This window comes from Diabrotica virgifera, chromosome 3 (assembly GCF_917563875.1).
Source record: "Diabrotica virgifera virgifera chromosome 3, PGI_DIABVI_V3a".
In the NCBI taxonomy this organism is placed as follows: domain Eukaryota; kingdom Metazoa; phylum Arthropoda; class Insecta; order Coleoptera; family Chrysomelidae; genus Diabrotica; species Diabrotica virgifera.
In genome coordinates this window covers 31,594,375-31,609,277 of record NC_065445.1, presented here as the reverse complement: position 1 = coordinate 31,609,277, position 14,903 = coordinate 31,594,375, and the positions used below count along the sequence as shown (strand labels likewise).

Genomic DNA, 14,903 nt, shown 5'->3' with positions numbered 1-14,903 from the left:
GAGTTATCCAATATCGAACTAGAGGATAATGAACAAATCACATCCTGTAGTGAATACACGTACCTGGGAATAATCTTCGATAGAACGGGAAAAGATGATGAGGAAATAAAGAAAAGGATAACACAAGCTAGAAGAACAATTGGCTGCCTAAATGGAATACTTTGGAGCTCCGAAATAGGAATACAGCGAAAATACAATATCTATGAAACATTTATTAAAAGCAGCCTACTTTACGGAGCAGAAACTTGGAGAATAACCGAGAACAACAGGAAAAAATTAGAACCTGTAGAAATGGATGTGGTTAGAAGATCGTTAGGTATATCCCGTAGGGAAAGAGTTCGAAATGAGGAAGTAAGACGACGAATTGGAATAGATGGTTACTTAACAACAGACATTGAGAGGAAACAGTTGATTTGGTATGGTCATGTTCAACGAATGGAAGACACAAGATTGCCCAAAAGATCATGCAGTGGGTACCACCAAACCGCAAAAAAACGAGGAAGACCCAAAAAGACATGGAAAGAAGGGGTAACCAAAGCAATGAGTACAAGGGATCTTAGAGTTGGCCAATGGGATGATAGAAGGACGTAGAAGTTAGGCATAGGACAACGTCGAAAGACGTTCTAAAACCTATACATACATAGTTACATCGTCTGTGATCCAAGCACCTAGATATTTATAACAGGACACACGCTCAATCGCTGTATTGCCTATATAAGATTAGCTCTGATGTTCTTTGATTTCGCGATTATCATAAATTTACTTTTTTTAAAATTAATTTTCAAGCCGTAACTGTTACAGTATATATTGAGACTTTGAACGAGATGTTGTAGTTCTACTAGCGTTCCCGATCGTCAGCATATCTTACATTGTTGAGAAAGATGGACCGAAGAAGGCTAATTAGATAGATAGACACTCAAAAAGACTAGAGCTAGTCGAAGTCGAAAAAATTGGCTCCAACGTTAGTTGAAGTTTTATTGGTACAACTGGTATGCTACTTTTGCATTTTAGGATTTTCAAATTTTCTGCCTTTGTTGCTCTTCTACATATTATACAGAGAGAGTCTGTAATTTGGAATAAATTCAATATCTCAAATACTAATTGTTTTTTTGAAAAATGCTAAGATCCGTCAATTAGTATTTCAAATTGTCCTTTTTGACATACAATAATAATGTATACAGGGTGTCCCAATCACAGAATATATTATCCTGATGTATTATCTGCTTGGATCTTCCACAAATAATACACAATAAATAACTTTTTATTAAGTTCACGTCTTAAATCAATTATTTATCAAATACATTATATATCAATAATATTTAATCAATAACTCAACATATTCCCATAGAGGTATATATTAACATAGAGGGAGCCTACCTTCCGAGCTTCCTGACGACAAGATCTCATGGACTGGTTTGCTGCATCTCTTTCTAACACATTGTATCGAAAATCTATGATGACATTCGGTGTGAATATAGGCACGGAAGAGGACAACTGTAGCAGCTTTACTATGCGTAAGAGTGAAACAGCACTAATCCAAATAAAAAAGATGGTGTCGTCACTTCGCTCTGAATGACACTCTCTCTATGCTAATATATAACTCTATGCATATTCCCGATGCAATGTCAAATATTTAAAATTGTCACTGACTGTCAGTGTCTGACTGACAATACTATATTTATATTCGGCTGAGTGCGTTGTAAGACAAAGATAGATTTGGAAAATTTTACCACGGCATTGTGTTTATGTTTTTCGAATCCTGAAAAAAGCAATAAATATTTTTGAAAAATTTAAACGCAGAATGAAAGACTAAGTTATTACCGAGGGCCGAAAGTCCCTTAGAATAAATAAAAAGTTTATTTTGAATGATATATTTGAAATTAAAAATCACATTAAATTTTCTCTTAGTTTTTCACCCCTGTAACTTATTAAAATAAACATTATAGAAGTTCTCAGGGACTTTCGGCCCTCGCTAATAACGTGATCTTTCATTCTGCGTTTACATTTTTCAAAAATACTTATTAGTTTTCTCAGGATTCGAAAAAAATGAATCCCCATTTGAATAGCATTGCAGCCGAAAATACGTACCGATCCTCTTAACTGAAATAATTAACTTCAATTATTATTTGATTACTTGTTTTTCATAACTTTGTTATTTTTTATTATCTCGTAAATGGTAGGGAAAAAAATTTGAAACTTTGCAGTTGTGTATAACTTTACACATGCTATCAAAATGACAGTGTTGCCATTTAAAAAATCAACGACGACGTCATATCTCTAAATTGGGACACCCTGTATACATTATTATTGTATGTCAAAAAGGACAATTTGAAATACTAATCGACGGCATTTTTCAAAAAAACAGTTAGTATTTGAGATATTGAATTAATTCCAAATTACAGACTCTCTCTATATATTTTTTTACATAAAAGTTATTCTGGTTTCTCTACTTTATCTTTCCATATATTTCGTGTGTGCTTCTTTCCTTTTTCTTCTTTTGTCTATGGTTTTTGTTTAATACTTTTGTCTTTAATTCTTTCCAATGTTCAATTCACTTATATGTCGTTCTCTTTTTACGTGTCTCCTCATAGCTTTATGACGGCAAATAATTATATTATTCAGGTAATTAACTTGAAATCCATAATTCAAGGGAAAAAAATAAACATATATAATTAAAATACGTGTATTTAAACAACTCTTAAAATGCTAAAAATAATAACCACTCTAAATAACCTTAAAACTAAGTCGATCAACGAATTCACTTACGAAAAATATATAAATATGGCGTTTTTTAACTGTCAATATATCATAAACAAATAAACATCTAATAATAATAAATCAATCAATAAATTAAAATTCTACGTAAAATATATTAATAGTAGAGGATCCGATATAGGGTCGATTTGCACCGATCTGTTTAATGGATAAAAATTATTGGATATGTAATTTAGCATGTTAACAATTACAAAAAACAAGGGTTGCCCGATCTTATCTTGTTCTAACTATTATTAATTAATAATAAAAAAATGACACTTTTTTTTATGAAAAAAAAAAAAAAAATTCGACCCGGGCAGATATTATTTCAGATTTTTTGGAGCATTCTAAACAAAAATGCTCTTTTGTAATTTTTCTCTAAAGTTGATCGTTTTCGAGTTATAAACCATTTAAAATTGAAAAAAGAACAAAAGACGACAATTTTCAAAGCTCAAAAACACAAGTAAAGAATATCATTTTTGTAATTATCAACTACATAAATTCAAATTCAGCCCTTTTTCTATCAGGTCTCAATAAAAATTTTAGACATGTTTTATTTTAAAACATATTTTTTTAATTGTTAATGAGGAAGGTTTCTTATGGAAAGACGGGCATTAAATAACAAATAAAGTTTTAAAAGTCCCCATCGACCCCATGTGTGCAACAAAAGTTATTCGGGGTCAAAGGTCAACATTTGAGATTTTTTGGATTTTTTTCGAAAACGGTAAGTTTTATCAAAAAATAACCTTAAACCAAAGTTGTAGATCTTAAAATTCTCTACAAAAATAGTCCTTACTATTTTTTTCCTAAGAGTTGCCATTACTGAGATATCGCGATTCTAAGAGTCACATTATACATGATATGCACACGTTTCCACACCAACTGTGAGGTAGTGTACTCGGCGCGTTTTATATTTACCGTGGTTTCCCCTTCAGGCCTACTCCACTAACTGTTTTGACAATTTTAGGATAATATAAGGAAACAATACTGGTCAAGTTCTAGATATTACCTTATTATTGATATTGATTATTGATATTGCTATTGTTTATTAGGTTAACACTATTGTTTTGATTTCTTTAGATTTTAATCAAATTCATATTCTTGAAAGTCTACTTCAACAGTTAAGTCTTCTTCGATTTCATCTTATTCCTCTTGCTGGATGTTCAAAAATTGTTCAAATGTGACTGAGTCATTGGTTTCTTCATTAAAATCACAGGAGTCTTCCTCTGTTGTACTAAACTGGACATTTGAGCAAGACTGACCTTGGCAGTTGGTACACGCTAGAGAACACAGCAATCAGACTTTTTTACATCCACATTTGGCACTACAACCTTTTTTGCAATTGCAAAAATAGTGTTAAGGAGTTTTTCTGGAGCAGGTGTGAGTAAGATTTTAATCGGTTCCAGAGTATTATCTATTAATTTCCAACCCCCATCCCCCATCTTCTGGATTCAGTTCATTGCCTAGCCATGTTTGAACTTGATAATATACTCGATACAAATGTTGAAAAGCAGATGCTGATGTTGGAGGAAGACATGATAGTTGTACTTGTTTCTTGTTTCGCATATTTTTTACAAAAGTTAAGTATCGGTATTTATCAAGACAACTAATTTTTTTTTGGAGCTCCATAAACCGCAAGAAGAAAGCGAATTCATTCCGTAACTATTGTTTGCGGTGTGGAATCAAGTTCTGTAAAAACTTTACAGCAGTCAATTTTTTTTTCGAATAATTTAAGTACCTACTGAAGTTTTACCCCTTCTGTACATTGCTGACGTAGTGTCACAGCGGGTTATCGCATGTAAAAATAAAATGTAATTTTGGCATTTGGGATAAGCCGATAAACTTTTCGAAGAATATATCTCTGTTCGCTGTTGAGCCCTTCCAGGTTTCAGAAAATAAATAACTTTATCTACTTGCAGTAAGCAGTACTAACAAATCAACATCTTCACCAACTACAATTGTTGTGTTTGTTGCCTTAAATTTTTCAATTGCTGTCTCAATTATAAGGATATTTGCGTCATTTTTAGCTTGTTTCACTTCAATATTCGCAGCTGTTAATGTCAGTTAACATGGAAATGAAACGAGATTTATTATTAATGTTAGCGAAAAATTGTTGTTGATTCGCTGGAACTGTTATATTTTCATCAAAGATAATCTCGGAACCCGATGATGTTTTTGTAGTTCGACGACGTTGTTCTGCAGCTTTAATATTCTTTGTCCAGTCACTGTAACCGTTAAATACCACTGTCACTGTAAGCTCGTAATGTCTGCTAAATGGTAGACGCTTGTAAGGTATAGCCAAATGTTTTTCAAGGCCACGTGGATAGAGGAAATTCAGCTTGGGACTGATTATCTTTTGAAGAAATATTTTCAGAATGGTATAATATATTATATAAAAGAGACACAAATAGGCATTTATACTGTCTTCAGTGCATATAATGTATAAATTAACTTTTAAAATCGCGATATCTCAGGAATGGTAGCTCTTAGGAAAAAAATTGTAAGGACTATTTTTGTAGAGAATGTTAAGATCTACAACTTTGGTTTGATGTTTTATTTTGATAAAACTTACCGTTTTCGAGAAAAATCTAAAAAATCTCAAATTTTGACTTTTGACCCCAAATAACTTTTGTTGCACACATGGGATCGATGGGGACTTTTAAAACTTTATTTGTTATGGTAAAATCTAGCTCTCCACCAAAATTTGGCTCTCCGGCAATTTTTGTTATTTGCCAACTATTTTGATGTCTAAGTTGACCGGATTATTATATTAAAATTAAAAACGCTTGAGCAATACACGAAAATAGTAAAAGAAAAGAACACAAACAAATGATAAAAATATTACGATGCTGTGGAAGACAATATCGTACAAGACAAATAAAACAAACACTTTTCTTTTAATAAGTACATTTTACACAGTAAAATGATTTTGTTGTAAAACGCCAGATATCAATTATTAAAAATCTTTTTTTCTATTTTTGTGCTGCCCTTCTTTTAGCCTGCGCCAGAAGCTGTTCCATACTCTGAAACAGAAAAGAAAAATATTGGTAAGAAGTCGTTTATCAATGTCAATGTAGTATATATAGATCATTTCCGAAGTAGAAATTGAAATGTCAAATAAATTTAATTTCTAACTAATATTATGGCTTATTCTCAATTAAAATTAATAGTAAATTTGCACAAGTAGCCTCAAGAAAGCTTCAGAACAATATTGATCATTCTGTATATATTTAAATATTTAATAATTCGAAGTTTTATTTCCAGAGAAATAAAAGCTCTAATAGACGGAGAGGCAGCGCTGAAAAATCTATTTGAATTTACTAAAGCTAGATTTTTCACAGTTGATTACTGTGAGTGTGTAGATAAAAATACTGCGGTCGGTCAAGCGAAACGTAGAACAGGGGTTACTGAGAGGATATCAAAGTTGCTTTCCTACGAAGGTAATTATTTCCATTTACTAAGGCTGAAAATCAGTACACACATTCTAAATTAAATATAAATAAAAGTTATTATAGTCGGCCAGCTGTATGACGGGGCATAGCCGGTCGGTCGGCCCCATTAGTCGATTGAGGAAATGAAGCATTTTGGCTCGCAATTCTTTCGTCCAGCATAGATTTACTTGAAATTTTTACAGAAGGTAGGGAATAGTCCAAGAATCATTTTCTATATCATGCCGCTATCATACGCTAAAACCTTGGGGGTGCTTTTCACCCCATCTCGGGGGTGGGAATTTTTTATTACATTTTAACCATGCAATTTGATTGAAAAAGTGATTCTAATAAAAAAATGTTTTTTACATTTTCTTCGTAAAACTAATATTTTTCGAGTTATTCGCGCTTGAAAATAACAGTTTTTCGACGAAAAAATCGACTTTTTTAGAGGGTTTTTTGAGAATACCTCGAAAAATATGCATTTAATAAAAAAAACTGTAGATATCAAAATTGTACCTTTTAGTAACACAAACCAAATTCTTTTCCAATAATATATTTAAGACCAATACAAACCGAGATACGTCATGTTAAAAATTAGCTTTTTTTGTCAAATGAAGAATTTGAAATATTTAAAGTCAAATAATGGGAAAAATTTGCATTTTTCGAGGAAAACTTAAATAATCTTTTTTCAAGTATACAATTGAACCTTTCAAAAAATGATAATAAAAAGTTTCTAGCATGAAAATTAAGCGACTTATAATCAAGAAAATGTCCGTACCTGCTTTTCTCTACGAAAGAATCAGTGAGAACAATTATTATCAATTTCATTCAACAATTATCAATGAGAACTTTCTGTAGTTCCTTTTATATTTATATCATCAATACATTCAAGGAGTTTAACCTATTTAAAAGGCCTAATTTTGGAAAAATTGGAGTTTAAAGAAAAATTGATTTTTTGAAATTGGGTATTTTTCACCTTTTACTTCTAAATATCTCCGAAAATACTGAAGATACGAAAAAAATTATAAACTACTAAATTGTAGCTTTTTTAATGATTAAAATTACCCTGTGCATAGATTTTCATTACAGTGATATTTAGCCAGATATAGCTGTTTAAAACCTCTATTTACCAGCAAACACTCCCTTATTCGAGCCCTTTAAACCCGCCCCAATTAAAAACTAAGTGATCTTACGGAATTTAATTTACACAGACTTATAGCTCTTTAAAAATCCTACAAAATCATTTTTAAAGCAACTTTTTATCGCCAAAAATATATAGAATATTTTTCGAGGTATTCTCAAAAAACCCTTTAAAAATCTCGATTTTTTCGTCGAAAAACTGTTATTTTCAAGCGCGAATAACTCGAAAAATATTAGTTTTACGAAGAAAATGTAAAAAACATTTTTTTCTTAGAATCACTTTTTACATCGAATTACATGGTTAAAATCTAATAAAAAATTACCACCCCCGAAATGGGGTGGCAACCACCCCCAAGGTTTTAGCGTATGATAGCGGCATGATATAGAAAATGATCCTTGGACTATTCCCTACCTTCTGTGAAAATTTCAAGTAAATCCATGCTGGACGAAAAAATTGCGAGCCAAAATGCTTCACTTCCTCAATCGACTATTGGGGCCGACCGACCGGCTCTGTCCCGCCATACAGCTGACCGACTATAATAACTTTTATTTATATTTAATTTAGAATGCGTGTACCGATTTTCAGCCTTAGTAAATGGAAATAATTACCTTCGTAGGAAAGCAACTTTGATACCCTCTCAGTAAATCCCTGTTCTACGTTTCGCTTGACCGACCGCAGTATGTTTCTCTACACACTCACAGTAATCAACTGTGAAAAATCTAGCTTTAGTAAATTCAAATAGATTTTTCAGCGCTGCATCTCCGTCTATTAATATCGCTGTAGATATTTATAAGAAAGTAAATTCGTCAGTTTAATCTTAAATTATTAAAGTTATATTGAAACAAAATAAAAATATAAACGTATAATAAATTTTATTTGAGGAATAACTATTCATTGATTTATTTGTTTTTGGTGAAACCGGACCTTCAACGTTTCTACCTTGATTATTTTGATTCACACAGAAATAAAAAGACAAGTAAAATGTTTGCTAATAAAAAAACTCAAATTTCGTTCTCTATCATTTTTTACGTGTATCTAGTATTGTTGGAGTTATTATCAAAAGAAAATAATTTACGAAAATTTGAAAAATTTTGATTTTTTTAAATCGGTAAATCGGTAAATAAATGCATATTTTTTAAAAATATGCGTTCTAAATCGGCCAAAATGTTTAAGGTCATTACTTATGCTAAAGTAAAGAAAGTCTTATAGGGATTGCGAAAAATTTTCAATTTTTTTGAAAATGGCGTATGTTTTAAATTTCACTATTTCCTAAAAAATTCTAAAGGGTCGTCTTATTTGCATTGTGTAATTTGCTTAGATTTGATGATATCAACTTCGTCAGTAGCTCACTTGTTAAGTATTGCCAAAGAATATAATATACTTTCACGTCTATATCCTTTGGTATTGCTGAGTACTTTGACAAGCGTATATTAAATATTTATATTTTATAAAATGCATCGTTTTCCCGTTAATTAGGCTTAAATAATAAGATCTGAGTACTCGCCGAAAAAAAAAAATTCAATAATTACATACATATAACTCACTTTTAATTGATAATAAAAGATTTTTCAAAACTTCAATTTTGGTAATGATAACTTATTTAAAACCGCTTTACAGCATGCATTTTTTTGACGAAACATTAAAATCTTTGATCTTTAAAAAAGTATTGATTTATTTTAATAACTTTTATACAGGGTGTCCCGAAAAGAATGGTCATAAATTATACCACACATTTTGGGGTCAAAAATAGTTCGATTGAACCTAACTTACCTTAGTACAAATGTGCTCACAAAAAAGTTACAGCCCTTTGAAGTTACAAAATGAAAATCGATTTTTTTCAATATATCGAAAACTATTAGAGATTTTTTATTGAAAATGGACATGTATAATTCTTATGTCAGGAACATCTTAAAACAAAATTATAGTGAAATTTGTCCACCCCATAAAAAATGTATGGGGATTTTGTTCCCTTAAACCCCCCCAAACTTTTGTGTACGTTCCAATTAATTCATTATTGTGGTACCATTAGTTACATACAACGTTTTTAAAACTTTTTTGCCTCTTAGTATTTTTTCGATAAGCCAGTTTTTATTGAGATGCGGCTTCTTTTTCAATATATTTACGTAAAAAATTTATGGGGGTTTTGTTCCTTTAAACCCCCCTAATGTTTGTGTACGTTCCAATTAAACTATTATTGTGGTACCATTAGTTAAACACCGTGTTTTTAAAACTTTTGTCTCTTAGTCTTTTGTTCATAAGTCACCTTTTATCGAGATGTAGCTTCTTTTTTAAAATATACCTAAAAATGTAAATTATAAATAAATTTTCAGATTATTAACAGGTCTCTATAACCGTACTTAACCATATACAAATATGTGGTGGATTCGACAAATATTCAAAATATCTCGATAAACACTGGCTTATCGAAAAAGTACTAAGAGGCAAAAAAGTTTTAAAAATAATGTGTTTAACTAATAGTGCCACAATAATAATTTAATTGGAACGTACACAAAAGTTTGGGGGCGTTTAAGGGAACAAAACCCCCATAAAATTTGTATGGGGTGCACAAATTGTACTTAATTTTTTTTTTAAGATATTGCTGTCGTAAAAATGCCACATGTCAATTTTCAATAAAAAATCTCTGAGTTTTCGATATATGAAAAAAAATCGATTTTAATTTTGTAACTTCAAAGGGCTGTAACTTTTTTTGTGTGCACTATTGTATATAGGTAAGTGAGGTTCAATCAACCTATTTTTGACCCCAGAATCTGTGGTATAATTTATGACCAATCTTTTCGGGACACCCTGTATAACAAATTTTGCTTATAATTTGTCCTTCTATCGATTTTTGAAGTTATTTTTAATAAAATAATTTTCACCCCCGAGAAGGGGTGGCATCCATCCTCAGGGTAGAAGCGCAAGGTGGCACTTTCTTGAGGTATCCTCTAACCACTCACCAATTTTCGTAAAAAGCGATGAGGGTTCACTGAAATTGAAGGTAATAGTTTATTTTTACCTTACAGTGACTGCACTATACAAAAGAAATTGAAATTTAATGATCTAAATGCGTGTATTTTGGGAGCTCATAAATTATTAAACGATATGTAGTCGCCAAAATATAAATTGAATTCATTTTAAGTACAACTCTCTCTTAAGCCGGGAAGGTGGGGTGGTTTTCCTGCGAAGGGGTTGTAGCTCAATAATCGAAATGGGTTTAAGAGTTTATTCTTAGAATAAGCTATACGAATTATATCGGCGATACGATAAATTTTAATTTTTCTCAGCATGTTTCTCGTAAGTTAAATCAATTAAAGGGTTGTTTGGAGATGAAGGGGATGAGCTCAAAAATCTAAACTATATCGCTTCGAGAGCTCATAAATAGCTCGTAATTCTGCCGCAAAGATCGCTTCAATATTCCTATTTTTAAGTAATGGGGGGGCTGACTCAGCCCCCCACTAAAATATTAAATTCCTGCTCAGTGTAACGAGCTCAAAATTTTTAATTTGCGAAATATGAGAGCTCATAAATAGCTCATAAATCAGCGCTATTTGTTTTTTAATTTTTGCAAGTGGGGGGGGGGGCAGCTCAACACGGGTTAATTTGACATATCCGTGTCATACTTGGCAGAAAGTGTAGGCACTGTACACCCTACTAAATTATGTTAAATAATCGTTTCTGGCTAATACCAGAGGCGTACGACAGGGGAAAGTGAATGGTTGACACTTCCCAAATTCTACGCCACTGATGAAACTGCTATTTTAGCATAATTTTTAGAATCTCCAATACTTTCTATGCAAATAATATACTCTTCATTCGTAACGATAAAGTAATTATGTAGTTTTCGAGATATTTGAAGTTAAGATGAAAAGGCACACTTATTTTGATTAATGTATTATGCTCCTTCGTTTTTAGCTTCAAATATCTCGAAAACTAATGGCTTTATCGTTACGAACGAAGAGTTTGTTATTTACATAGAAAGTATTTGAGAATCAAAAAATTGCACCAAAATAGCAATTCCGCCAGTGGCGTAGAATTTGGGAAGGATCAACCATTCACGTTCCCCCGTCGTACGCCTCTGGTAGTAGCCAGAAATGTTTGTTTAACATAATTTAGTAGGGTGTACAGTACCAGCACCACTTACCAAATTTCGTGTTGTTGTCCTATGCCTGTTAGGAAATATTCAAGAATAAATATAATAAAAGTTTAACTTTGACACCCTGTATTTCGGTTATTATCAACTTTCGTACCAAGATGTTAACTTAAATCGACCTATTTTAACCTCAGGAATCTAAGGTTAAGCTATGGCCCATTCTTTACCAAACACCCTGTATATGACTACTTTTGAACGAATTGAAACAAATCCAGTCTCTTAATACCGAATTACAACAAAATAGCTCGATATGGATGCCGTAGTGACATCTGCTGAAAACAATTCGAAGTTTTATTTCCGGAGAAATAAAACCTCTAATGAGACCAAGTTTCTGGTTATATACGCCTATCCGTGGTTTCTATTGTTTGCAAACCAAGCGAATGATAAATAAAAGAAGACACGGGGAGATCTAAAAATTGCACCTCACTACCTATTCATCATAGCCAAATTCCAACGAAAACTTGGTTCCGATTATTTTAACAGTTTGAATTTGAAATTACTTTTTAAACAAAAAAAAAAAGTAGGTAAAACGTCTTATCAAGCTATTTGCTTGAACATTTACACGTATCAAGAACTTAGGGGTTCCATAGGTCTTGTGGGTAAAGAAAGTGACTTTTTAAAAAATTATATCTCGAAAAATAAAAATTACTTTTATTTATAATTGGAACATGTAAAAGTATAGTACCTAAGGTACCCTAAAAAAAATTTCAGCCAAAAATATTCATTTTTGTAGAGTTGACTGCAATTTTTCGACAACAGCCCTTTTTTGCGGTGGGCATCATAACTAAGTCCAGTCTCATCTGAAATCAAAAAATCAAAAAGTATCTTGTAGTTTATACCTCTGGCTAGTGAATGAACGAAGGAATTTTTATTAGGTGAAGTCGTTTTTGTTTTAAAAAACTACTTTTAAAATGGTCATTTTTGAAAAAAATGAGAAAAATTAGGGTCGAAAATGTGTTTAAACTTATGTAAAATCTAAAATCTAAAATCTAATTTGAATAAATCAGTTGATTAGGTGGTAATAGTGTAACGATTGACAAAAATAAAAGACACATCGATCTGACCGTTCAAAAATTATGACGAAAATAAATTTCTGTCAAAATGCGAAACTCGCCCTGTATATTATTAAACAAGGGGAGCAGACACTTTTTAATGGTCATTTGTTATTCCCCATAGGAGCCTCTATACGAGGTAGGAGTATGTACAGTTCCTCATGACTCACCCTGTATATATTATATAGCATGTACTAATAAGTAATTCTTCAAGAATAAATCAAAATAATATATTAAATTTTAAAACAACAATGAACTAATAAACTATATTAAAAAAAAGGACTATGAACGTCAGTACTTATGAAATATTGAATAGAAAAACAACCTTGATTAGATATCTGCAAATTAAGACTTACTTGCTGTATATATTGTATTAAATATTGATAGTTATGTACAAATAAATGAGTTTTTAAATATAAAATGGGCCTATTTGAAATTTCAGATTAGTATCTAAATTAGCATTTGTTCCCAAATCATACAAATACGTAAACATTGAGTGAAACTTTTGCCGACATATTATATTCACATTTTAATGTTTTTTACATTATTATTTTGTACCTAAGGGAAAATGATTAAATTTTTTACGTCTGAATCGTTATCATTGTAAATGAAAAAAAAACCACTAATAGTACAGTGTATAAAGGTAAACGTCATTGAACATGCTTGGGACACTCTAAAAACACGCATCAAGAAGCGAAACAATCCTCCTATTACACTTCGAGAACTAAAAGATGGTGCTCGTGAAGAATGGGAGAGAATTCCGCAAGCCCAGCTCGACCAGTTAATCGGCAGCATGCCAAATCTCCTACAGGCATGCATACAGGCCAATGGAGGAAATACTGATTATTAGTTTTATTAAAAATTATTTTTATCTATACTAATTTATTTTAAAATGCCAATTGTACATTGTAAGTTTTTCACTTCAAAAGATTAAATCATATTTTTTGCATATCGTTTATCTGGTTTTGAGATTTATTTAGTATTGATGAGAATTGAAGCAAAATGATGTTTAACTATTCAAAAGAGTTTATTTGTATATAAAAATCAATAAAAAGTTGAAATATTCAAATATTCCAAACATTAGGACATATTATGTGTATTTCACTTAATGAAATTTCTGTTAGAAAATTTTTTATAGTGTGAATAATTTTTTTGTCCTATTGTATGTATAGAAGTAAGTGAAACGGAAATGGTTAATGAATATCGTTAAAAGTGCTATTGTAAATAATATATATATTATTTAATGTCTCTTTAATTGAAATAAATCTGCACGTATTAAATACAAAAACAATAGTTAACTTTATTCATTACTTTGCAGTTAATTATATTTAAAAAAAAATACTAAAAAAGTTTATTTTATGGAGGCATAAAAACTCTACTGCTTGTTTTTTCGTATTAAATTATAATCGTCTTCAATAACACAACAAGATAGGACGGTCTTATGCGACAGGTCTCATATTATTTGCTGCCTCATATTATAAGAGGCTCAGAGGGCTATGGAACGCCAGATGTTGGGTGTCTCCCTAATACATATATGTATAAACTTTAATATGTTTCTTGAATGTATCGTCTTCTATATATACAATCCTACAATTCAACATTATATCAAACATGGTATGTGCTTTATTTGTCATAAAGAAATATTAGTTAGTCTAAAAGAAACATCTTAACAGCTAAGAAATTAGTTAATAGGTATAAAATAAAGATGTAAACTAATAATACTTTCCTGTAATAAAATTTCTTAATGATTAGGTTCGCTGTCTCTTTTAGATTATATAAATAAATAAAATTACAATATATGTCTGCTTCAATGTTTTACATTGGTTGTATTTTTCTTCATGTTTTATCTAAACAATGTCTATTGTGTGACTTAATATTATACAGATAAATAATTAATATTTCATATACAAAAAGAAAAAAATTAACAAAGATGGTAGGATAAATAAAGCCATGTTTGAACTAAATATAATTCATTATTATTTGTTGAAATGTCAATAAATGTTTTTGGATTGTAGACTGTTTTACTAATAGCTACCGTTCTTCAAAAAATTAATAGTTTTTATGTGGACCCGTGTATTTGTTTTTTTTTTGTATTTCCTTTTGTCAAAATAAGTATGTATTTATATCCTTATAAATTTTTTTTTATTAAAATAAGTTTACTCTTTCTACATAACGGTTTTGTTTTAGGTAAATGCTGCTATACAAAGTGCTATTAACAATGCTATTATCCTTTTATTATTGTATAGAAGCCAGTGGTTTAAGAGTGGAGAAATTATTTGTATGTATTAAAATCTAACGTTTTATGTCCTGTTTTTATTATCTAATAAAGAATAATTTTACCTTAACAGAATGATTTATTTCGCCGTATGTAATAT

The 14,903-nt window shown here is 30.8% G+C and overlaps 1 protein-coding gene across 3 annotated transcripts in view; it reads right to left on the bottom strand.

Moving 5' to 3' along the window:
* Positions 1–2,669: 2,669 nt before the first annotated feature.
* The window catches only part of LOC114324244 (uncharacterized), a 104,634-nt gene continuing 92,400 nt past the window's right edge, over positions 2,670–14,903 (bottom strand). For all 3 annotated transcript variants that reach the window (XM_050646396.1, XM_028272036.2, XM_028272035.2), the window contains one exon: positions 2,670–5,777. In XM_050646396.1, the coding sequence (XP_050502353.1) occupies positions 5,727–5,777 (51 nt within the window). In that variant the 3' untranslated portion in view covers positions 2,670–5,726. The remainder of the gene's footprint in view (positions 5,778–14,903) is intronic.